Source organism: Camelus bactrianus, chromosome 8 (genome assembly GCF_048773025.1).
Source record: "Camelus bactrianus isolate YW-2024 breed Bactrian camel chromosome 8, ASM4877302v1, whole genome shotgun sequence".
In the NCBI taxonomy this organism is placed as follows: Eukaryota; Metazoa; Chordata; class Mammalia; order Artiodactyla; family Camelidae; genus Camelus; species Camelus bactrianus.
In genome coordinates, this window is record NC_133546.1 from 37,930,488 (window position 1) to 37,956,816 (window position 26,329).

At 32.8% G+C, this 26,329-nt stretch overlaps 2 protein-coding genes across 7 annotated transcripts in view; one reads left to right on the forward strand and one right to left on the reverse strand.

The window, feature by feature from the left end:
- The window catches only part of CEP85L (centrosomal protein 85L), a 177,070-nt gene that overhangs the window by 60,130 nt on the left and 90,611 nt on the right, over positions 1-26,329 (forward strand). The window lies entirely within an intron of this gene.
- PLN (phospholamban) lies at positions 1,750-12,378 on the reverse strand. 2 transcript variants are annotated; one of them, XM_045524680.2, is made up of 3 exons: positions 12,221-12,365; positions 5,105-5,222; positions 1,750-4,208 (listed from the first exon to the last, which is right to left on the reverse strand). In XM_045524680.2, exon 3 carries the CDS (start codon positions 4,109-4,111, stop codon positions 3,953-3,955), a length of 159 nt encoding a protein of 52 aa, XP_045380636.1. In that variant the 5' UTR covers positions 4,112-4,208; positions 5,105-5,222; positions 12,221-12,365; the 3' UTR covers positions 1,750-3,952. The 2 variants fall into 2 exon arrangements, with proteins under 2 accessions (XP_045380636.1, XP_010963783.1); XM_010965481.3 differs by lacking the exon at positions 5,105-5,222 and having other exon boundaries at positions 12,221-12,378.

Genomic DNA, 26,329 nt, shown 5'->3' on the forward strand with positions numbered 1-26,329 from the left:
ATACCTTCTCCTTGGAGCCTCCAAATACTGTATTTTAAAAGCTCTCATCTTAGTTGTTTCTTAAGTCTCTTTAAAAGCATAAAGGGAAGAGCCTCAATAATAATTATCCCATCTGATGAACTGTGAGAACGTGTATGATATTCAAGGGCAACTGCTAAACTGTCACCGTGAAAAAACAACTCTTTTACAACTAAGAAAAGGAATTTGGCTAAGTCACAATCTAACATCACCATAAATTTGTATAGAACTTTGTAGCTGTCAAGGCGTTTTATCCCATTGATCCTCAGAGACTCTTTCCTTCTTTACTCCCTCAAAAGGTTAACATTGTAACATGAAAGTTTTACTCTTCTTAGGACTCAGTCCAGAATGATTACTGAGCCCGCCTCACAGTCTTACATGCACGGTGTTCTTTGATTCTTGTGGTTTCTACTGAATCAGCTAGAGTGCAGGTCATTTGGAACTCTGAAGCGTTTCCCCTTGTGAATGAGGAGCAGCCGTCTGTGCCCTCAGTTGATTAGGATATAGGCCTCCCTGTGTAATGTCCACCACAGTCTTTGGTCTTTCCTTTGTTCTACGTTACCTGCTCTCTTCCCACCCTCCCTAAAAGCTGTCTAACCCACCAAGGACTAGGACAGAAGAGAAAAACAAACAGCAAAGTTTTTTCTTTGGAAAGAATGTTTCCCTTTCCAAGTCCCTCCTGCATTTCCTTTTCTGGAGGGGAGGGGTCGTCAGGGAATGGAGGGTGCTGCTTCTACACACAGCAGCATCTGTGGGGGCCCTGAAAACTCACGGTGGGTCTCCCAGACAGAAGTGAAGATGGGGCCTCTTTATTGACAAAGTAGTTCTTCTTTTCTCTTATATCCCCTAGGATGTTTCTGAGTTCTGGGTTGCAATCATTAAAAAGAGGAGGCTAAAATTTTGTGCTTATTTTAATCATGGAGGGGCTTGATCAGCCAGGATATTATCACCTAATGATTTCAACATATTTTACTGGAAGATTTCTCTTCTGTAAATCAAAAATACAAATATTTGGTAGATTGACTTATAGTTAAATGACTTGGTTTTTATCTAACATGATATAAGAATGAAAAGGTTTTATTTTTACTGTGAGAGCATTTTCTGTATTTCTGTTACATCCTTTGAAAAGAAAGTTTTGTTTTTATTTTTGCACCCTGTTTGAAATTTTTTTTTTTTACTGCTTTAGGTAACATAACTGCATTGAAAGATACGGGCACTGTGACACTCTCAATAGATAGGATGTGACATTATGACACATTCACTGGGTAACTGAAAACCATATAATTGATTTTTGTATACATATTTTAATAAATAAAAGTTATTAATGTGTTTGATTTTTTCAATCTGTCATCTTTTCTATATAGTACTGGCATATAATTTTTAGACATTTTAAAGTGTCTGTTTGTTAAAGAGCAAAACTTTCTTTGAAATTTTACCATTTTCTTACTTTGCCAGAGACTCAAAAATAATCAGAGGATAATTAATTTCTGAGTAATAGGAAATTCATTATTTTATGTAGGTGTGCCCTCTTGTATCTGTACTAGGAAGTCTTGATCTTGTTTTATTTGGGGAAAGTCACTGAAAACAACCTACAAAACCAAACTGCTTATCCTCAGATTTTTTAATGTTCATATCAATCATGAGCGATTTCATTGAATTCAAGGTTTATTTTAATGTAGGTGTTTTGCATTAAATAATCATTTTAAATCAAATAAAATATAAAAGGCAACATTAGACATTTAAAAATTAGTTCATTTTTGGTATTCTATAAAGTAAGATTAGAATTTATTCTACAGTAGAAAGTATTTGAACATTTAGTATTTAAAATCTTTTAAATACATAATTTATTATATCTTACTCTTTACACATTATGGTAAACAGAATAAATAAGTTCCATGTAAAGAATGGGGTTTTGCTTTACAATATAATCTGAGTGACAGCATTCTGTAATCCTCAAGCATAAGCTTTTAGTTTCTATTAAAGGAAAAATGAAAAACAAAAAAATTCTTTATTTCTGTTTGACTTAGGAAGAACTCCATAACCTTCACAGTTTATAATTTGAAGTTGATGTTGTAATGAGCAACATAATGAAAAGGGTAGAATTTATTATTTCACATTTTCTACTTCTTAAGATCATAGCAGCTAATTATAGCACTTGGTTACTTTTTGCCTGGGTAGTTACTGACACCAGTGAAGTGGATATATCACTCATTGTTCGTAAGCTCTTCTAGTTGATATTAGGGATATCCAACCCATAGATGAGGCTTTGCTCAAGAAATCCCTCTGTCAGTGTGAATCCCCCTTTCCCTCTGTTCCTCAGGTATTAGTGACCCAAAAGTATCCTGCTCCCATTTTTGGTACCTCTCAGGGATTCAGAAAAAATTTAAAAGCAGTATTTCCTTCACTATTTTGTTAGCAGCACTTGTGTTACAAACCAAGGTCAATATTGACTTTCCCAATTCTTTTAGTAAACATATTTTAGCAAATCATATACTAAATTACACATTCTCTACTCCTTTAATAATTATTATATTGGTAATATGTCTTGAACTGAAGTTAAAATTATTGGATTATGCAGTATAGATGTAAACTACTTTGAACTTAGTTTTAAACTGAGTCAGTTTAAATTACCAAATTTTGGTGAGTATATTTTCCAAGCCAATTTTTACTTCTATTGTTTTATGAGTTGTTGGAAGATATTTTTAAATGACAGAGTGGAAATTGGAAATGCATTCAGCAAGAAATAATTGTGGTTAGCTTTGCTAGGTCTACAATTTAGCATAGTGTAGTGGCCCCCTAAATAGATGTTTACCATCTTGCTGATAGATTAAGGGAAATAGTTATATCCTGTCATAAACAATAGGGGGACAAAAAGCTCATTTCAAAATTTAATCAAAGCATTTGTTAACTTTGGAGAGCTAGTACAAATTTTTATTTTTTAATGCTTGAAATAATATATAGTTTTAATCTTCCTTACCTACATTGAATGTGAGATTAGAAGACAACCTATAAACTCACTCTAATATCTTAAGATTTCATGATTGCAGCAATAGTGTGGCAAGTTGTGTGCTCTAACTCAGATAATTAGCTATAGTGCCTTAAATTACAGTTAGGTTCTATTCTATTAGTCTATTAGTAATTATGGCTAATCACACTGTCTGATGTTAAATTAACCAACAGTTCTCCTCTATTGATCACAAAGTCCTAGAGGGAACAGGTTTATGTTCTAGAATTCTATATTTCTTTGAAAAAAAATTAGTTAAGCAGATTTTATTTACATAATGGTATGGTCTTTTTTCTACTTGCTTCTTATAAACTTTAAAAAATGTTAGTGTAGTATAGAAAAAGAATACAATTTATTTTAAAATGTAGGTTCTGAGAGAATTACTACAAAGACTTTGTATGATGATAAAGATAACAAATGTGAGGTGTTAGTGGGCTGTTTCAAATGAAGATGCTTCATTGGAATAATTATTTTGGTATACTTGGTGAAGATCTGCAAAATACCTAATAAACATTAAAGAGGCTTTTACAGTACAGTATAAATTACATTTACCCCAAAGAGTGAAGCTAATGCTTTATATATGAAGTGAACTTGTTAGCAGTGCAGCTTCAAAACTAAACCACTAGTTCATCCTCAGGAAAGATTTGAGATAGCAATTTATAAGCTCTGTTGAGAAAATCAACAGTTACATTATGCACACTTATAGTCATTTTAAAGTTAATTTTTGAAAATAAAGCTCTTTTCATGTTTACAAGATCCAGTGGATGAATACATTTGCTAACAATTTGTTTTGCTCCAAATCTTGACCTTTTCACAAAGAAATTCTTCTACTTAGGAAGTGGTCTCTAGTATTGTTTTCCCTTCTTCATGGGATGGCAGATTTTTAAGCTGATGGTGATAAGTTGCAGCATTGGAGAGTGCAGCAGAACTTCAGAGAAGCATCACGATGATGCAAATCAGCAAGAGACATATTAAGATGAGACAGAAATTGATAAATAGGTTCTGGAGATTTTGCCGTGCTTGTTGAGGCATTTCAATGGTTGAAGCTCTCCTAATAGCAGAGCGAGTGAGATATTGGACTTTCTCCATGACACCAGGAAGGCAGGAAGCCTGAAGTTTTAAATGGTGAAGAGAAAGATAACAAGCTGCCAGCCAAATGTGAGATCACTGTCTTCTTTTAGGTAGCCTGCAACGTAAAAATAGTAAATGGATTAGCATCATACGTGTAACCTATTCTCTGAACAGGTAAAACCGTGTAGAGTTAATCCCTCTTCCTCAACATTATTTGTATCTATGACATCAGATATCTCTAAAGTCTGTGTGTGTTGCTCTGCCTCTCTGTTTCTCTCTGTCTTTTTTGGTGATGATCACCATGATGTCTTATGTTGAGAGTGTAGTAACTTCAGTCTTTGTGTCCTCCTCTCAAAATGACTAGAGGTATAGTTTGGTTTAGGGTGCAGCTTGTTTTGGGCTGTTCCCTTGGGCGAAAGTTCTTACATATACTTTCATTAAGACTATTTCTCTATGAGCATAATTGCTGTGAACATTAGGGTATTAATAACTCCAGAGCAAATCTCATAAAAAGAAATACATGCAATAAATTATTCTCCAGATGTTGATTTCAGTCCAAAATAAAATAGTTAAATAATAAGTGTTTTACCAGAACTGTAGATTCAACTGTTTATCATTCCTTTTTATGATTTACAGCTTTGTAGAATATACTACTTTAAGTAACATTTTAACAAGATGATATTAAGTGCTGAAGACTGTCAGACTCAGAAGGCATAGTAATAAAATTATCATTATCTCACCATCTACCACAGACAGTTGCTATTTGTAAAGGACCTGTACTTAAGAACGTTTCCATTTGCTTTCTTTCAGAGCTTCCACAAGCTATTCTGCCTCATTAATTAATTAGTTGCTGCCTAATTAATTATGTGTGCTAATTAATAAAAAAATTGTAAAATAATACATCATTATAGAAAATTAGATATAGACTAAAAATTAGCCGTAAATTAACTGCTCAGATATAACAGCTGTTAACATTTGTTGATATATCATTGTTAATCAAGATATTACTACCTTGCCCAGCTGCCAGACTTCATTTTCTCTCTAGAGGCTATACAGCTCATGAAAGCCCATCTCAACCTTCAGCTCTATTTCTGAGAGAGACTAGTGCTGAAGACAATAGGGAGGAGAACTGAAAGAATGAGAAAGGGGAAGGTACATATCAGGCCTGGTCAGTTAGAACTTCTCACTTATTGTTACAAAGAAATCATGTGGTATGTGGTGGTTAGATTCTGTCATTTCAGCACGACTCTATTAAGTTTTGAATATATACTAGACTAAGCTTTCATTTGTTTGGAGACTCTGGTCTCCTTCATAGTGTTGCCCTGTAGGGAGGTGATCCAAGCAGCCAACTTATGTCAAACTTCATTTTTTCAAAGAGTTGATAACAACCTTTGTTTCTGTAGCATATACTCTTCATTGTCCAACACGAGTGGCTGTTACTTAGTTTATCTGTGACATTTCCTATGTAGAAAATGGCAGCTTAAACTTGGTATGTATTTAATTTAATGGCTTTATTTGAATTCCTCAGATAAAATACTATAGAAACAAAGGGATTTTCTTTTGTTCTTTAAGAAAATGCATCCATTAGGTTGTTTCTGCTTATATTTGCTTATTGTAGATATGGTAGATTTATACTGTTGGGTAGTGTGGAGAAGGTTTTCTTTATTTATATATTTGACTAGTCTTTTTATATGAGATATATAAGAGTACAGTTAAGAAGGTAGTAAAGAATTAGCATTGGCAATTCCTATTTGAACTTAATTTTTGTGAAGTTTCAGAACTTAAATAGTGCAAAAGGTATGGATTTTAAAATTAGAGATGAAACATGGAAAAGGAAGAGCAGGCCATTTGTTCATCACAGAGCATATACAAGAGTCACTCTACGCTGACACTGATGAGTGGTACTTTAGTCACATGAAACATGTCACCTTTCCATAAATACTTCATTCCCTTTTATGATTCTGTCTTCTGCACATGTTGTTCTGGCTCTGCCTGGAATGTCTCCCCTCCTCCTGCCTCCACCTTTGATTCTTTGCCAGGCAAACTTCAGTTAATCCTTAAGACCCAGTTTAAATATCACTTCCTAATGAAACCTTCCATTAATCATTAAGGCAGAACTGGTATCACCTCTGCTAGTTTTTAGTAGGGCTTTAGTATTACCTACATCAAGATATGGCTGTCAGGCTATGTTCTAATTTTGATTTACATGCCGGTGTCCCCAACAAGACTAAAGTCTAGTTCATGAATGTAAAGAGTCGTGTGTTTACTTTGTATTCTAGTACTTAGTGCAAAATTGGTACCATCTGAATAAATCAGTGAAGTTGAACAAGGGATTTTTATGATTTACTTTAATATTTTTAGAAAATTATTAATAATCATGGATATTGCTGTGATTGAAAAAAATTAACTATATAAATAATAGAATTTGATACTTAAATGCATAATCTCCAATATTCTAAAGTTTCTGATTTTTTTTGTTGCTGTTGTTTTTCACAGATGAGGAAAATGAGGCTTAGAGGATTTATCTTAGAGGACTAAAATAAAGTGTTGTTAATGATAAACAACGTTAACCTGAATTAGGCTTTCTACAAATGGGTATTTGGTGTTTGTGAAGTACTAAGAGGTGTGCCCTGAAGAGATGAGCTCTCTAATGATGGATATATAATGAATATACTTTAAAGATGATCTCATGATACTTCAACAGCCAACTGTTGTTGGAAAAGGATAGTTTGTTCCTGGAGACAAATTGAGTATAAAGGAGACAACCAAAGATGGTGTCTTGTTTCTTATCAAACTTAAAAATATGTTGTAATTCTAAAGTGATTTATAGTCACTTTATAACCTTATGCTAAAACTAAATCTGCTTTGCATGCTGAAATGTTAGCTGTATGCATGCAATTTATTTTACAGTGGTACAATCTGAAATGTATTGAGTCCTGATTCTGTGGAACTTCTGAAATCTGTATGGTAATAATTAAGCCAAAATTTGTTCCTAAAAGATGAGGCTTCCTGTCATATGCTGAGAATTGAAAAAAACTGTGGGAACAAAGGCACAGTCCTATTTTTAGAGTTCTGTGACCTTCACCATGTTATAATTTATGGCATGATTGTCAACTGTTTATCATTTTTTTCTCTGCACTCACAATCATCCTATGAGTATTCAACTCCTTCAGTCTTTTTTTTGTTGTTGTTCTTCCCTTTATTAGAGACAAGCTGTTAATACAGTAGTATTTTATTGAGAGCCAATAAAAATAGTTTCAGTTTATTTTCATTTTATCTAATCTTTTAGAGCATTCTTTTGGGATAATCGGAAATAGGTTGTGTTGGGATGTTCTGAACATGCATCTGGCCTAAACAACCATGGGAACTGAAATTTACCCTACCCCACCCCTTTTTAGAAGTATGACAATATGTGTAAATTAGATGTGGGACAAAAGGAGTAAGAATACTTTGAAAATTAATTCACCATCCAGGCCCTAGAATCAGAATATTGAAAATATGAAAGATACTTTGATAGGAATTTGGTTGTAGAAAAGTGCCAGATCCCTGTCTTTTGAGTTACATGTTAAGAGGCAGAAAAGTACCCACAGAGTAGCTTGTATGTCTGTGGGAACTGTGTTTAGTCTAATTTTGGGGAGGGATAGGAAGAATAACTCTTTACCGTTCTTTGTAGGATTTATAAAGCCTTTGGTTGTCCACTTTTCCTCTTTTGCTCAAAAAGGTGAAATTGGGAAGTAAATGCAATCAAGTTCAAGATAGTGTTCTGTTTTTTGAGTTGGAAGGAGAGAGAAAAACCCCAGGCAACTCTAATCCATCAACAGATCTCTTGTGCCATGTTAGGCAACATTTTGAAAGGTGAAAGTTACCTTGTGTGCTTCTGCGGTAGTCCTCACTTTGCAGTGAGTCCTATTTCTCAACGTAACATCAGATACATTCTTGTGCAAAAAGGAACCTTAGTAGACTTTTGAAAACTTCCGGTATTTGCTTTATGACTTGCTAGACAACTGATATTCTAACCATGTTGTATATGCTGAGTAGCAATCCCCATATAATTTAAGCACTTTTCAGTGCTTTGCAGAATTTACTGAACTTCATTTTTGGTACTGCCTCTGCTGAAGTCATAAATTCCTGAGATTCTATACATTTTTGGCATTCAGAATTTTGTTTCCTTTTAATTTGTGTCTGCTTGTTTGTTCTTTTAGTAAACATGGGCATATCTTGCTAGTAAATTCAAGTAATAAACATACAAGATGACAGTCTGGCATAGTTTTTTGAAATTTTTTCTCATTAAGTTGGTTCAGAAGATTAGAATTCTCTATAGATTTGAATTTATAGGACTTGTCTATATTAGGATTATTTGGCTTTTATTTTCCCCCTACTATTTGCTGTCATTTTTGAAGGTAATCCAGAAGCGATTGTGTATGTATACATCATTTTTTTTGATTTGTTGAATTAAATCAGGTTCATAATTAGATTGGTCATCAACCTGATGGCATCCAAAAATTCACTTGGGTAGAGTCATTTCCTGTGAGATGGCCTAATGCTACATCTAGAAGTTGTGTTTGAAGTTATTTTGTGACAGCAAGGTTCCAGAGCTTTGTTGGTCCACACTGGCCATTTGAAAGAATCTTCAAGCTGCTTCTGCCTGGTTATGAAAAGAATTGTGTAAACATAAAAATCAACATATTCTCAATCCCTAAAGTGACCTCATAATGAAATATTTCCCTTGCTTTAAAGCTTTGCCTTTAGGAAAATTCATTAAGTGGTAGCATGGAGATTTTTTCTTTGAAACTGGCACATTGCTGTTGCTATTTTGTCTGTAGGCTTGTCTTCATTATCTGCTTATTATGTTCAAAATAATTTATTTGCAATTAAAATACTTTTTAACCTTGTAGTAGTTGATACTTCAGAGTCTTCTTTGAGGGGAAAAGCATGTGGAGAGAAAGTGTAGGGCAAGTTTTAAGGAAAATGAATGCCAGCTAAGTATACCCCCACCAATATGAGTTTGCCCTTTTTTTTTTTTTTTTTGAAAGAACTGAAGGGTGGAATACATTTTAAAAAGCACTAGAGGTCCTCAGTTGACTACAAGTGTACTTAACTGGGGTGGAGATGTATATCCCGACCTCATTTTCATGTGTTTATTTGGTGATACATGCTTCAGAATTATGTAGGGTAAGAACATTGAAATGTTCTATTTCTGGAAATGTTCCAAGAGACCACATATTATCTGATCTAGGTCACTGTAATTTAGAGGCATCACTTCCTTGATTTCTAACCTTTAGACTTAATTTGCTGGTATGATCAGCATTATGTTAATTCATAGTTTAGATGAAAGTTAGTGATTTTCCTAGCATAAATAAAGCAAGATTCCTCTGTTCAAGCACCTCAAAACAAAGGGGGTTGAATATTTTAAACTGTACAATACGAGGAGGTCAGAAATGAAGTTGAGGAAAGCTAAGGATTTAATACGGAGCTGGAATAAAGTATGAAAAGTGTGGTTTTTGTGAAAAGTTTTGAGGAGAAATTAAGCTGGATTTTAGGTATCAAAGCTAAATAGATTACAGGCATGAGTATTTTAGCAATGAAATAAATTAAATAAAAGGAAACTTTGATTGATTGTACATGTTACTGTTTTTTTAAAATCTGTGCAGTTATTTTGAGTTTTGTCTTCCAGGACATACCGCTTAATAACTGAGAACATCTATAATTTTCTATATCCCTGGCTTTGAAAATGATGAGGAGAATATTATATAGGGTCTTAAGGACATAATGCCTCATGCATAAATTAACTTTAAATGAAATGGAGTGGTTTTAAAGTAGAAGTTTTTATCCTTTGACTTTGCCTTTTAATGTGCCATTAACAGTACTGAGGACTTTATTTTGTTTTGCCAGTGTCATGACTTATTTTTAAGCCATGTTGAATAGTGGATGGGATGTGTGTGTGATTTAGAGTTATAAAATCTTGGTTCCTGCCAAGGCTCCATTTTCTAGCTCTGTGACCTTGGGCAATTCACCTTGTGGCATCTGTTTCCTAAACTAGAGTTGGAGTGTCAAACATATAGGAATTGAGTATCAAATGAGATACTTGTATATGGTGCATTTAGCAAATTGTTCAAGAATAAAGAAGTTTTAATTGACCCTCTATTTCTAGGATTGGTAATAAATATATAGTCGAATTTAGGTAATCTATATTTAATTTTTACTTAAAACTTTAATACATTACATAATTTATTGTGATTAGTAACATAATTAATATTTTACCTAATACATTTAACACGTTACAATTTTAATTCTTTTTGGAAGCTGTTTTGTTCATGCAAATAGTCTCCTTTCTCCAATGAATTAGTGAGATTAAGAAACAATATCAATATGTAATTAAATGCAATTTTTTCTGGAATATTATTTTTCTTTATGTCCACTAAAATACTCTTAAAATAATTTTGATCTTTGAGTTTTAGGAAATGATAGTCATGTGACTCCTCTTAGTAAAGCAAAGTACTCTAGCTTTTTTTCACATGGTTTTGAAACTTAATCAGTCTTTCATAATTTAAACATCTTTCACATTTCTTCCCTTTTATTTCATTGGATACTTTTTTAAAAGCACTAAGTTTTAAAGCACATGAAACAAAGACAGTACTTATAATTCATCTTATGATAGAGCTGAACTAGTTTAGACATAATGTCTGGCCCTAGGGCATTGTGTTTGAAATTTGAATAACAGTCACTATAACTATAATTTCTGTTAGTCTGGACACTATCTGAGATAACTAATAGCAGAATTTCTGCTTTTCTAGAAATTTTCAACTTTATGGAGCAATATATGACATGAAATTTTGGTACTATGAAAGAACTTGTGAACATCTCATTTGAAGTGTGAGAATGTAATTTGATAGACACTTGAGTAAAAATGCATTTTTGCATGGCTTAAGGAAAACTGCTTAAGGAATTATAAAGTTCTTGTCTGTAAAAAAGCAGTAGATTTAACATTTGTCATAGGATCTTAGAACCTAGAGGTAAATTTTATCTTAACATATATGGAAATAAAAATGAAATAAAATCGATGTAATATCCTTTATGCCCTGACTGAAATTTGAGAATGAAGACACATTTCATGTATTAAATTGAGGATTGTAACATCAAGAGTGGAGTAGAATTTAAACAGAAGTTATAAAATTTATGATGGCATCTCCATTCCTGGGCATTTTTTTCATCCTCCTCCCCACCTTCTAAATGCAAGAGAGGAAACTGAAGAACACTGGAGGATAGTAATTTGATAAAAGTATATTCACTTATAGGCAGAATAAACATTTATTTTATGAAGTTCACGCAAATGAGATAGTTAGGAATATTTGTACTGCCAAAATAATCTCTTTATTTTTAGAATAAAGAAATGAATGTTCTGTAACTTCAGAAAGAATTTTACATGTTTTTGAGAAGTGTTTTGAAATGTCCAGACTTGTTATTTATTATACAATATTAACTTTAATACAAGTAACTCGATTTATTAAAAGCCTGAATTTTTTTTTTTAGAAATTGACTGGATTTTATATAGAGAGAAAAGTCTTCAAAAGCATTTTAAAAGTAGTTTGTGCTATGTATTCTTAAATTCTATTAATATTCACTGTAAGGAATCATAGTGGTAATATTGGAATAGTCATACCAATAACGTTCATTTTGTACAATCACACAACTGTTCACAGTATTCTGGATGTAAAGACAACCTAGTTCTGCCCTACTTCTTAGCAGAATAACAAGTAACAAAATGAAACCATTGTTTTTGTGTGGAGAAATCAAATTACCACTACCACCAAACATGGTAACATCATTGAAAGATATTTTAATTTGCAGAAATTCACTTGTGAACAGCAAAATAAAAGTGAAAGTTAAATTAAAATGACAAACCAGTAATCAGGATCAAAGTTGAATGCAACCTTTATCATTTCTAAGTTAAATCTTATTCTTAACTATCACTGAATGGGTAAGCATTTATTTAGAAAATAAGCTTTATGTCAGACATTTTACTGTCTAACTTTCAGCTGAAATTTATAAAATATTAACTCTTTACAAAGTCTAATAAATTTGAGTTCTAGAAAGTAAGAATTGCCATAGTCAGTGAAATCTGCTTACCTTGGCTGTTGTGATGATCACAGTATAGAGTATTGGGAGTTGTATGAAGTGCTGTTGGCGTTTAGCTGGAAAGTTTTCTGACTCTGTTACCAGAGTTATGGGAACAATTGAAGTAGGTGGAGGAGAAAAAGAGTTCTAGGGCGGTCTGATGATGTCACATAGGAATTCTGAAGTTATGATTGGTTAGCCATGGTCTTATCACAACCAAACTTTTTAGAATGTCATTTATCTTAATGTTAGGTATGGAAAGGTCATTAACACTTTATGCCTCCTTTTTTGTTTTTAATTTTAAAAAGTATATGGGAGATAAATGAAAAAAGTTAATTTTGGTGGTAGAAAGCTCTTTTTTAAAGGTTCATGCATTGTTAGGCTCAGAAATAATTGTAAGCTGAGGGGATAATATTGAAGACCTAAAAGAGTTAAAGTAATAGGAATTTTAATAGTGAGAATAATAATACTCATATAAGCCAAACAACTTTTAATGAGTTGTTCTTGCTTTAATAGTGCAACTTCATGTTAGCTTCTAGCAAGACAATAATTAAACATTGTCACAGAATCAAATTTTATACCTTTTCTTGACTTGTTCTTTTCTCATGTCTGTGTGTGTATCGGAGAGAGTGTGTGTGAGAAAACCAGGCTAATAAAGCTGATTTGGGTTTTAAAAAATTAGCTTTATCTTATAGTTAAAGAATAATAAATGTATTTAATTCATTTATATTTTCTTCAATTAGGGCTTTAACAATATATTCATGCACAGTAATTCTCATATTTAAACTGAGAGATATCACCCAAGAAAAACTGCTGTTTAGAAATTTAAGTTTTTAAGATTTTTTACAGCTGCATTAAATTACTGTAAAACCTTACCGAAATTTTAATAAGCTGACACATTATTAAGAGTAACTTTCTAGCAAAAAAGGAATAATCATAAGTCCCTGATTAGTGGCATCCTAGTTAATGATACTTTATTGATGATAGGTACACAAGTGTTTGGAAATTTAAGTAGTATTTCTAAACGGGTGTGCCTCATTTAATGCAGTAGTTGTTTTCCTGAAAATTACTCTGTAAATACAGTCTTAGTAAATGGAATGATATTTTGAACTTGAGAACAGAAAAGAATTTATTTGAAAAGCCAGGCATCATTCCTCTGTTTTTTCTAATTTTTAAAAAAATATATTAGATTTACTTAAGTCACCACACCTTCAAATTCTCATTCTTAAATCTCGCCTGTAATTCTGGAGAAGCTACTTGTTATTTTTAATTTTTTAAATACTTACAGCAGAGTGAACTCAGCCTGCTTCACTTTCTTACGGGGAACTAAAGTCTTTTCCAGCAGCTGCTTATGTGTCCTTAAATGGAGATGATTTTGGCTTCTTCCAAAGAAAGATAAATCCTTTGCTAGAGGAAATCTCTCGTTATTTAAAGAATCAGCTAAAACTATCAGAAAAATAATATTTCAGCAAAGACTCTGTGAACATTGCTAAGGGAAAATTTACAACTTAAAAGTAAAACCCAAAATTAAATAAATTGCATGGATGTTTGACATTTTGCTCAGGCTCTACAAGCATTTTTTTCCTTTCAATCCTTACATAATAAGGATCTCTTATTATTATCATCAATTGCCAATGAAATACAAAACCTAGGAACCTGAAATACAAGCCTGGTTTATAGTAATTTGTCAAAGATGACATAGCTGCTAAGGGATAGACTGAGGATTCAAATCCGGATCTGTTTAGTTTTAATTCTGATAGGTTGACATGTCGTGGGATTGGATATAGATTTCAGAGTAGCATACATCAACTAAGAAATTTTTAAGGTGGAGATAGATTAATTATTTAAAACTTAACTATTTCTAGAAAGTCTGCTTTAAGTTTGGCTATGCATTCATTTGAAAACGAAGCTTAGGGGATAGATCATTGTAGTATGAGCACCTCTAGTTCTAAGAAAATAGAATTAGTAGACTAAGAAACTGCCATAGACTGAATAAAATATGGCCTACATATTTCACGTTTGGCAAATTTGCTTAAAAAGCGTATATAGGTGGACGGACACACACACACCCATAGAAGGATACTAACAAACTGTATGTGTCAGAATTGGAAAATGGAGGTAAAAATTTACTTTGCAGATTTGTACAAGGGTGAGGAGCTTCTGTGTTCACCCTTTTCTTTTTGGTTAGCTGCTGCTGCTGCTACTGCTGATCATTATTATTACTCCAAATGAAGCTCTAGGAAGTATTGATCTTAGTTTTAGCCTGATTGCCTAAACAGTAAGTTGTTTAATAGGAGCATTGGTGAACTCCAGTATAATCAGCAGATTGTTCCTCAAATATTCCACAACCAGAGGCTGGAAAATGTTTTTAGAGGTGCTTTGTCAGAATCTTTATTTGGAGTCAGACTGCAGTTTGAATCTATTTTTGGTCACATGACCTCATACAGATTTCTCCAAGCTGCCTGATCTCTGGAATGGGTTTGTTGTGAGGATTTAATGAGATGAAGTGTGTGTAATGACTGTTAGGGATCTTTCAGCACAGTGTCCATTTAGTGTTAGTGCTTATTTTCTCTTTTCCTTTAGAAGATGATTCTTGATCTGCAGTCCATGGGTAGAGTTCAGTGCCCTTTGAGCTTGGATAGGGAAAATGTTAGACGTCTTTATTTTACTAAACTCTAAATGAGAGTTAGCATTTCTTCAGTTTTGACTGTAGACCACAAACTGCAGAAGTGTTAGTGGTACATTTGACTGTCACTGTAGCAATCTCAGATAATTTCATGTCACCATTGTTGCAGATAGCCTGAAGTACTTTCACAGTCATACCACTTGAAATCACACAATTAGACCTGCCTGTAAATATTGTTATTTCATGTGTTAATAAAGGAGAACTATTACAACACAAATTTGTTTTTTTTAAATATTTAGTATAATTTGTTTCCTTTCTAATCCTGTGTATCTCACTTCTTGAAAAAGAAGTTTTATTTTAAAACAGTTCTAAATTTACAGAGTTTCTCAAATACAGTATAGAGAATTGCCATATGCCCCACACCCAGTTTCCTCTGTTGTTAACATCCTACATGAGTACGGTACATTTGTCACAACAGTTGTACCAGTGTTGATACATTATTTTAACTAAAGCCCATGCTTTATTCAGATTTTCTCAGTTTTCCTTAGTGTTCTTGTTCTTTTCCAGGATTCTGTCCAGGACACCAGATTACATTTAGTAGTCACGTCTCCTTTGGTCCCCTTGGTTGTGACAGCTTCTTATAGGTTGGATGTTTTTCTCATGGTTAGACTGGTTAATGTGTTTTTGAGAGGAAGATCAGAGAGGCAGAGTGCTGTTTTCATCAAATATCAAGTGCGCATGCTATCAGCATGACTTACAGATGCTGTTAACCTTGATCACCTGGCTGAAGTGTAGTATTCATCAGGTTTCTCTATGGTAAAAATTAATCTTTTTCCTCTCCTTCCTGACTGTACTCTCCAGGAGAAAGTTACTATACACAGCCCACACTTAATGCCTCACTACCTTAAGAGTGGAGTGTCTATAAATATTATTTGGAATCCTATGTATTTTATGATATAAAAACAATCTGAGACCAGATCAGTAGGCTTGTGCTGTCTGCCAAAAAAAGTCCATGGCACAAAAAAATTAAATTCTGGGTTAGAGAATGTTTCTGTCATTGTATGGGGCAGCCCTTTTTTGAAAAAAGAAGACTGACTTCTCAAACAGGCTAAAATCCAGACCTCTTAGTTTGTTTTTCTAGGCCCTGTCTTTCTAGCTTCATCTCTTATCACATTCTTTTGTATCCTGTGTTCTGGCCCTGGGCAGCTGCCCACAGCTTTCTGAACAGGCTCTTGTTCTATTTTAAGCCTCCTTACTTTTTGTGAGAATGTCCTGCTTACCAACCTTTATTCCCATTAAAATTCTGTTTCAATTTATGTCTTCTGTGCAGCCCTCTCATTATGATAGATGCTTTTGCATGTACTTCTATTACTGTCTATCTCATTAGGTTGTGTTTTTTAATATATCTGCCTAGACTAGATTGCATGCTCCTTGAAAGCTGATCATCTTTATACCCTCTTTATCCCTTATAGTATTATTACCTAGTATAGAACCTGGTTTATAGCAATTCTTCAGTACTGACTGAGTGCATGATTGGATGAGGGAGTGAATAAAGGGGGAACTAAATAGGAAAGACCGCAGGGTGGTGGTGAATGAGTGATGCTGCAAACGTAAGTGTTACAGACAATTAAAAAATTCTTCTCAATTTTAAAGCTAATTGTGGGGGAGGAGGAGAATGGGAGATTGGAGATAAAAGTAGAATAACTGAGAAAATAACTTTCTTCTTTCATTTAAAAATGTTGTAAATATATTTGGAGAGTAAGAGCGAAGGAAGATTGAACCATAAGCCCATGCTCCCTAAATGGAAACTTTAAAAATTTTTTTTAAAATTTTGTTTTCTTTGCTCATTGGATTTATAATAATTTATGGTACTTTTTACACTCTTAACATTGCAAGGCCTGCTTTTATTTATGTTATTATTTACTTTTTATTTTAATAGTTAAAAATTTTTTTTAAATAAGCAACTCTTAAGATTACTACCTAAACAAAAGCCAGGATGTTAATAATAACTTATATCTAATCACATGGTCTTGCCACGTTCCCCCATTCTCCCCACCCAAGCAAATGATTATTCAGATTCCTGGGTTCATTTCTTTACATTTGCTTTTATATGTTTTGTGGCATTTTTTATTATGTATTCCTTAATTTTTAAGATTTTATTTAACTTAATGTAAAGGAAATTATGATCTATGAAATCTTTTACATTGAGTATTTAACCTCCAAGTTGTAGTGGTTTGCTAGACACAAAAGAAGCCTCAAGGTAGACCTTTTTTTTTTTCCTGGAAAATTTTTTGACTAAAAGATATTTTGTGGTAACAAAATTGAAGCATTTTAATACTTAAATATATAATGCAGTAAAATACAAGCTTTGAATAAATTTTTGTGATATAGTACTTCAAAGATAAGGAAATTATTTTAGGTTAGACCTCCTAGATTCCCAGGATTTTACTCAACTCTTTTTTTTTAATTAATTAATTCATTTTTATTGAAGTACAGTCAGTTACAGTGTGTCAATTTCTGGTATACAGCACAGTGTCCCAGTCATGCATATATATACATATAATTCATTTTCATATTCTTTTTCATTAAAGGTTATTATAAGATATTAAGGGTTACTGCCTTAAATTTTAAAGCTATCTAAGGAAAGATTAGTTGAAAAAACATCTAAGAGCAAAAATAATAATGAGAATAGTAGTCTGAGACTTAGAGGATGAGGAAGTGCCTAAGTTAACAGAGAAGAGAGGATAGGAGACATTCATCAAGCATGGGGTAAAAAAAGACCAATAGGAAAGTAACTCACAAAACTTAAGATCATTTAGGGGAGGTAGTTTCACTTTTAGAGTTGACTTCCCAGATACTTGAAGGCTCAAGCATTTTATTTTTTTCATAAATGCCTATACTCTGAACAGACTCTCTTTCTTTCTTAAATATCCCAGTTAGCCATGGGAAAGTTTGACATCAAGAGAAGCCAGTTAGTTTAAGGGAAGGGCTCATGTAGATTTGCATAATTTGGGGGAAATCTGCGAAACACACTGAGTGATGGAAAGAAATGCTATAGCATGCTCTGTGGCTTTTTAAGGAATTTGTCAGGAAATAGATAATATGCAAATGAAATATTTAACATTAGGAAGTTAACCACTAGTGCAAGATAATACTAGGATAATACTAGGAGGACAAGAAAATTCAGAGGTGAGAGTCAAATTAGCACATATAGAAAGAAGCAGTGTGATTTCTAAGAGGACAGCATATTTTATACAAAAGAACTGAAGCCAGAATAAGAAATGAAAAATAACACACACACACACACACACACACACACACACACACACACACGCCACAAAACCAATTCAATGACAAAAAAAAACCTTCAGGTCTCCAGATAAACTTGATTCAGAGTTCTGTAGACCGTGATGCTATTCCATTGTTAGGAAGATTCTAATCCAGTTGAGTGATTTGTAGTTCTCTCCACCCACCCTCACATTACATTCATTATCTTTGTGCTTGGCACCCCAACATCTGAGCTCCTTGCATGCCCAGTCTTTATGATGACATCATTATTTTGTCATCCAAAATGGAAATTTGAGACTCATCCTTGTTTCTGTCTTCCCCGAGGCTTTTCACTAAGAAATCAAATGCAGATTAGAATTAGAAATCTCTGTTCGCATAGCCTGTAAGCTCTCCTCTGAACTTTTATATAGACCTTCTGTCTTGACCTTCTCCTGTTCAATCTTTACCCTAATATCCAGGTTGCTTTCTCAAGGGTAAATTTGGTATTCACGTGCAGATAACTTTTCTTTATTAACACCGTGTCCCTCAAGGTTAAAAACTCAAATTTTACAACATTGCATACAGAGATTTTTCCTAATCTGGTGTTGTCATCTATTCCCACCATATTTGACAAGTTGCATTGTGTATGTTATTTCTTATTTGCCATAAGCTTCATGAATAGAGGGTGATTTATTTTTTCTTTATTACTCATGCTGCTTACTCCATAGAAGTTAAAGTTAATGGATATTTAGAAAGTTATTTTGCCATTACAAGTGAGCTCTTAAAAGGATAAGTTAAAGGAAGAGAGAAGTGAGAATAAAGACCCTCAGAGGTTTTAGATGAACTAATTTCTCTGTCCCTAATTAAACTTGCTTACACCTTTGATACATGTGTATAACATACTGATTTGTGGAGTGATTGTGTGTTGGTCATGGCTTACTAATGAGGAGTTGAGGAATTTGAATTGTCATTCTCATTTTTTCTCTTACTACCTTTCTTTATGATTTTTAGGAAATGAATCTTTCTGTACTCTGGTTTTTTCATACAAAAAGGCAGGTTGAATTAATTTCTAACATATCTTTGAAGCTGAAATGTTCTATGATTATACAAATAAATAGCTTCAAAAATGTGGTTATTTTTAAAAGCAACCATTAGTCTTAGCTAGCTCTGTTTAAATAATTAAACATGTAAATTTCACATGTCAGTTCTTAATTCATTCCTTTAGTCAAACTACAATTTACTGGTTGACAAATACTGTATTAGATAAGGGATATAATTTAAAAAAAAATTTGTCTTTATACAGCTTACATTTTAAAAAAAACTCTTAGAAAAACCAAGAAATCAGTTCATGTCTATTGAAGAATAATTTTTTTTACTTTTTAATGTATTTGGGCATTTTTTATCTGATTATATATTAAAATATATAGTTAAAGTTTATTATTTTCAGCATATATGTAACATAACTTATTGAATTCATCTTGTATTGGATGTTAGATGATTTATAATTTTTGCCATTATAAACCATTGAAAAAATACTGTGATGAGCATCTGTATAAATAAATCTGATATATCTCCCTTTGTCTTTTTCAGTTTCTTGGCTTTGTAAACTTGTTATAACTAAATTTTAGCTTATTCAAGGATGATCATTCTCTTAAATGAATTTGATCTGTATTTGAATTCCAGTTTAACTTCAAAGGTTTGGTAGTTAATTGACAGCATTTCCTTTTAATTAGATAAACTTCTTTGAGAAAATGACCTAAGGATAGAAATTTTTTTGGGTGAGGATTTAACTGAAACTGGTAACCATCCTGAATGATATCACCCTAGCATGAAGAAGTCACAGTCTGGTTTAGATCAGGTAGCCTCTTGAACTGTGCTCCTGGAGTGAGGTTGGGGGGAGGTAATCCTACCTTAATACAGGTCTGAGCTTTTATACAAACTTTGATAATATCAATACTTGAGATAAGCCCTTGATCACTTCACATGAGAACCTCTAAAACACAATAGTTTCTGCACTTCATTTATGCACTTAGCCCTTTTTAAGTTTATAGACTACAAATGCAACTGACCCTTGATTTTTCAGCATACATGCATTCTTGAAAAGGTTATTTAAGATAGATTTTGATATGTAGAGTTCATGTTCATTTTACAAAGCAAGAGATGTCCCAGTGGAAAAGGTTTAATAAGCCCAACTTTCTCATATGTAGACATTGTAACTTTTTATCAGGAATTTAATGTACTGAGAGTTGTACATGTTGTACATTGTCTTGATGTATCTCAGTAAGTTTGCACTTCCTCCTTAACCCATCTCCAAATTAAAAACTAGCAAAAGGCTGTGAACATATCATCATCTGCTGTTTTCATTTGCCGTTGAGTTGGTCAGAGGTGGTGGACCAGCCCTAAGCATGAGCATCAAGAGCATACTTTTGGCCAAGTTGTTTATCGGGCTGCCTTGTTCATTTTTATGTTTATTGCTTAGTTGGGGCCATGGATATCTGAAGAGTTGATTGTTGACGATAGCACTAATAGGTTGATTTTTTAAGTTTTGAAAATGTAAAATACCTAAAAACAAAATATCTAAAAATTCAATGTTTGGATTATTATGAATCTTCGTGTTGAATGTTAGAAAATCAAAAAGTGCTCTAGAGACTTTACCACCTATAAAATAGAACACATATGGTCGCTGAAGACTTTCTTTTAAAATCATCTCTAAATGCAAACTAAAATTAAATTAGTTATATAGATTACTCAGAGTCCCTGGGTCTGAAAGAAATGAGGCTAGACTTCAGGGGCTAGAAAACATGATTTTTATTTAGATGTAAGTTTGTGGACTGATCCTCGAACTATAATGTTTAGAATATATATATATATATATTTATTTACATATATCATTGCTATGAAAATGATAACAGATTTTAACTAATGATAACTTGGGAGATGGTAGCCTTTTATAGGTTGTAGATTTTTAGATCACTTAATTTTTAGCAAATGTCAAGTTCTGTGCTGAGTACTAAGAGTTATAAAAGAATAAGGCCTGGCTTATCATGATGCAGGCAGACTAAACTGGGAAAGCAACCACATAGCTGCTGTCGTAATACTCTAATTACAATACCTGTCTGTGCTGTTCAAAATAATTCTGGATTTTTTTTTGAGGGCTGAGAAATTTACTCAAGTGATTGTCATTATTTGTCCTCTTTTTGTTGACTGTGTGCTATGGGCCAAGGGATAAGCTAGACTCTGGGCATTACAAAAAAAACAAAAAACAAAAACATTTCTGGTTCTTATACTTTTTAGAAAAATATTTGAAGGGATGTTTAAATTGAACAGCAATTAACTTGCCTCTCTAAACTCTTCTCAACGATTTTACCCTGAGAGGATCATTGTTGACCCTTGAAACATTTTTTAAAAATCAGTATTTTTAATGTTTGGAAGAAGAAATATTTAATGACCATAACTGCACTGTCAGAAAAGAAAGAAGTTGTATTAAGAGTGGTAAGAAAAGTCAGATTATCACAACTATATAAAGTTAAAAGCCTATTCCTCTCTCCTCACAAGATAACCATCATTAATAATTCTTTCTGTATCCTTTTAGAAAAATCCTTTCATACATTTTAAAATAATGTAGACAGTGCTCTGGTCTCAAAACACATGTATTATTATATATTTTCTTTTATCTCTTGAGAGTACAATATGATAAGAGACTCGATAAAACATACTTTGGTAATCTGCTTTTAAAAATAAGTGAAATATGCCAGTGCTTCTGCTATAGCTCTGTTTTAGTAGAGTCTGGTTCTGTAGTCTGGTACATCCTTAACCTTGGGCAAGATCTCACATGGACTCACAGTATATTAAATATTTAATTTTGGTAAACTTCTGTCCATTTCCATTTCATACAATATCCTTTTCATGACTTGTCAATTATATCCTTAATTTTTTTTCCCCAGCTTGGTTGGTTGCCAGTAGAAGCCCTCAGGTTTGCTAGTTACAATTAACAAACTAAATTCATTAAATTCTACTGTTGATATATTTTATCTTAAGTTTTCTTTTAAGTAAATTATAACAAAGAATTTGTAAAATGCTACATTTTGTTTATAAGTAAAACTCATGATTAAATTTGAAGAAGTAACCTCCCCCGCCACCCCCTAGTCTTGATTGATTTACTTAAGGAAAATGATTTGCTCCTCAGTTTGGATATATCATTTCTGCCCTTAACTTTGGCATTATAACTGAATGAGATCATGCTTCATGTGTGTTTCCTTTGTTGGTATTTTTAAAAAACATGCTAATGCTAACGCAGATTATAAATAAACCAGATTAATTTTTGAAACGGAAAAATGTTCCTTCCTCCAAATGAAAAGAGTTAAATTAATAGTACTTCAGTTGTTTAGTATGGTGGAACAGTAATATGTTTAGGTTTCTCTTTATTTTCATATACATGTATTTTTCTTCTTTTTTTTAATTGAGGTATAGTCAGTTTACAATGTTCTGTCAATTTCTTGTGTACAGCACAATTATTCTGTCTGTATATTCATTTTCATATTCTTTTCCACCATGAGACATGTATTTTTAAGATATGAAATGTTGGTATATATTCCTCTCATCAGTTTTCTTTTTATCATTTTTTTTTTAGGCTCTTTTATCCTTGAAGTACCTTGACATATTTACATTGTTATCTCAGTAAAGGATATTGAGATAGCAGGAATAGCATTCTTTAGTTAGTAATAAAGACAAATTAAAGAAATAATGAGATCACTAAAAAAAAACCTTAGTTCCTTCTATAATTTAAATTTCAAGAGTCAAATTGCAGACTTCTGTTTATAATTGGTCACTCTGAGGAAGAGGTCATGGATAGAATTTTTTATATGATTTGTTTTGTTTTTATTTTGTCAAGAGAAATATGTAGTAATACATTCCATAAATACTTACATGGGTTTAGTTACAGATCTTTATCAAATGCACATTCTTTTAGAAATAATATAATACATAAGATACAGATTTATTTTAATGCACAATTCTTTTGATAATCATATAATCCATGTTTTTCCTTCTCGTTGAATAAAAGCTCTTTAAATTCTAGGCAATTTGTAGGTTATTTTCATCTTTGTTATTGAGCTTTGTGAATTTGCTTTTGGGTGAAGTATCATGATTCTTTTACCAAAAGGCCCTCGTAGAGTGTCTCTTCAGATAGACTATTCCAGGAAACAAAGGAAGGTTTGCTGTGTTATTTGACATGTTGTGAGTGATGAATGAGCTAAGGAACAAAGGCAAATGAAAGAGAGATAACAAACTTGAAGAACTGCAGAGGTTGTATTCCAGTTGAGTGTGGTAGCACTAGATTATCTAAATTTAACAGTATTTGTTCAGGCTGAGGCCAAAGAATTTGGAGCTATTTTCAGATGCAAATAGTAAGCCTATTTTAGAAGCATGTTTGACCATTAAGTGACATTTTGGCAACTTTTCATAACATCTGGGCCTCCATCTAAATAGATATATTTGTTATCTGTATTCAGTTATGAGAGTGGAATTTGCTGTTTACAATAAAAGATGCCTATATATGTGTTATATATCTGGATGGTAGGGATCTAGATGCAGAAGAGTTGGGATTCTTTGACTAGTCTACTATTTCTTCCTCTAAACCACATTGCAACAATGTATCTTACACATTTTTAGATAAAACATCTAAATAAGGAATTCCCTCCCTGAGTTTGGTAACTACCAAATATGTATGAAAAATGTTTACTTGAAAAGGTGTCGTTTCACTGCACAGATTTTGAAGTGTTTGTTACTTTGATGGAATCCTTTCTGTTCCATACTTCAGGTTTGCTCACACACTTATGTGCCTTTATAATTTTTTTGGATTTCATATTCATGTCTAGTTAAAGTTTTATTATTATTCACAAGCTATAAATATAAATTATATATTCACAAGTTTAAATTATGTTCTACTTGATTACTTATATTAGCTACAGTCAAGTAGAAACATGAATGATGACTTGAAATTCTGTAACATAACAACAGTAATTTTTTATTTTATTGATATGTGAATTTTGATATTTTTTTCTAGAGGTATTAAAATATCTCTTCAGTCTTACTTATCCTGTATCAAAACAGTACCCATGTTTTCTGGAGTGTAGTCAAGTGTATTTTACTAGCAATATATAACTGCTACAAAATGGTGTTCTTCTTGTGACCAGTTGCAATTTTATTGAATAGAAATTCTTAATTGTTTTCTGTTTGGGATAAAAATGTGTCACTGATGGGCTATAGGCAACAGGTTATTTGAATATGAAATACTTTACTCTTTTTCATATTCGGAAGCAGGATTATCCTCTGTCTTAATAGAAAGCTTCCTTGTTGTTAAGTATTGACAACTCTTAAGAACCTTGTAGGTTATTATAGGGGAGGAAAAACTATTTTCCCTCTATCATTGTTAGTTCTTAGCTGAGATCCCTGTAATAAAAGATACAAGAAAAAAGCAAACAAGTTTGTTAACGTGTGTACCTTGTATACACATGGAAGATACCCAGGGAAAAATGAAGAACTCAGAGAGGTAGCTTTAGAATTCAGGATTAAATACCACTCAATTCAGCAAAAGCAGAGGGAGAATGTAGGCCTCTCAGGGGGGAATAGATGATTTTTAGGAGAGATGAATGGGCCTTAGAAGAATAGATGGGAGAGATGATAATCTGTGAGAAAGCTTGTCTGCTTCTAGCCTCATATCTGTGATGAGTCAATCCTCTCTGGTTGATGAAACTCGGGAAGGGGATTTATGACAACTGAGTTCCTTTGGGAGGATCTCTAGGCAGAGAGTGGAGTTCAGAGGAAGCCTCTCCCTGCATTTGCTTTTTTTCAAGTGCCTACAGCTTAAAATAATTAATATTAATCTATTTATGGTGGCATGTCCTGAAATCCTACAATCATATTTTGGGGTGTTTTATTTTGCAACCCTTCATTATCAACTCTGTTCTTGCACTCATGGTATATGGTATTTACTTCATCTGCTCTTTTATCTTTTGATTATTGGCTGATGTAGGATAGCACCATAGTGGTGAATAGATATGAAATTATAGCCAAGATAGTGGATTATATCATCTACGGTGCATCTTTGAGTACTTACATATTCTCCCCCAGCAGGCAGGGCCATCATTTCCCTTAGTCCTACTTTAAGGTAGAGACAAAAACAGTCTAAGCCCTGTGGTTAGTATATATTCTGTTTTCGCTGAGGTCTAGCTTATATACAGTCAAGTGCATAATTATATTAGTCTTTTCTTTTTAACATTTTTTTATTCAGTTATAGTCATTTGACAATATTGTGTCAAATTCTAGTGTAGAGCACAATTTTTCAGTTATACATGAACATACATTTATTCATTGTCACATTTTTTTTCGCTGTGAGCTACCACAAGATCTTATATATTTCCCTGTGCTATACAGTGTAATCTTGTTTATCTGTTCTACATTTTGAAATCCTAGTCTGTCCCTTCCCACCCCCGCTCCCTTATATTAGTCTTAAGCGTAATGATAGCTTCGTTCTATTTAATAATGTGCACATCCTTATAACCACCACTTAGGTCAAGATATAAAACGTTTCCAATAGCCAGGAAATTTAACGTGTGCCTCTTTTCTGTCTATATAGCAGTACCCCATACTCTTCCCATTTCCACTGTTCTGACTTTTATCATCATGGAGTTTGTGTGGTTTTGTGTCTGGCTTCTTTTGCTTAATATAATGTCTCTGAATTTCATCCATATTGTTGAGTATAATAATACTTCTATTTTATTTCTATGTACCATTCTCTTGTATACATATGCCACAATTATCTATTCCTCTGTTGATACACATTTGAGTTGTTTGAAACTTATTATGAGTTCTTTTTGCTTCTAATGTTATTGAATAGGATATATGTAAATATTAACCTACAGTTACTTTTATAAAAATTAATTTTATTGAGATACTATTCACAAACAAAACATCTCTTTTTTAATAATCAAGGAAATTGAGGTATAACTTACATACAGTGAAATGCAACCTTTAAAAATGTAGTTTGAATTTTGAAAAATGAATATAGACATGTATGCCACAGCGGTCATTGTATACCATTTCTATCACTCCAGAAAGTTACCTTTTCATCTTTTGTCATCAGTCCCCTATCTCAGTCCTGACAACCACTGATCTGATTCTTGTCTATAATTTTACTCTTTATAGATGTCATATATAAAACAAAATCA

What these genes read in the sequence shown, in the direction of transcription:
- PLN (XM_010965481.3), bottom strand. Translation starts at nt 4,111, where the DNA reads ATGGAGAAAGTCCAATATCTCACTCGCTCTGCTATTAGGAGAGCTTCA.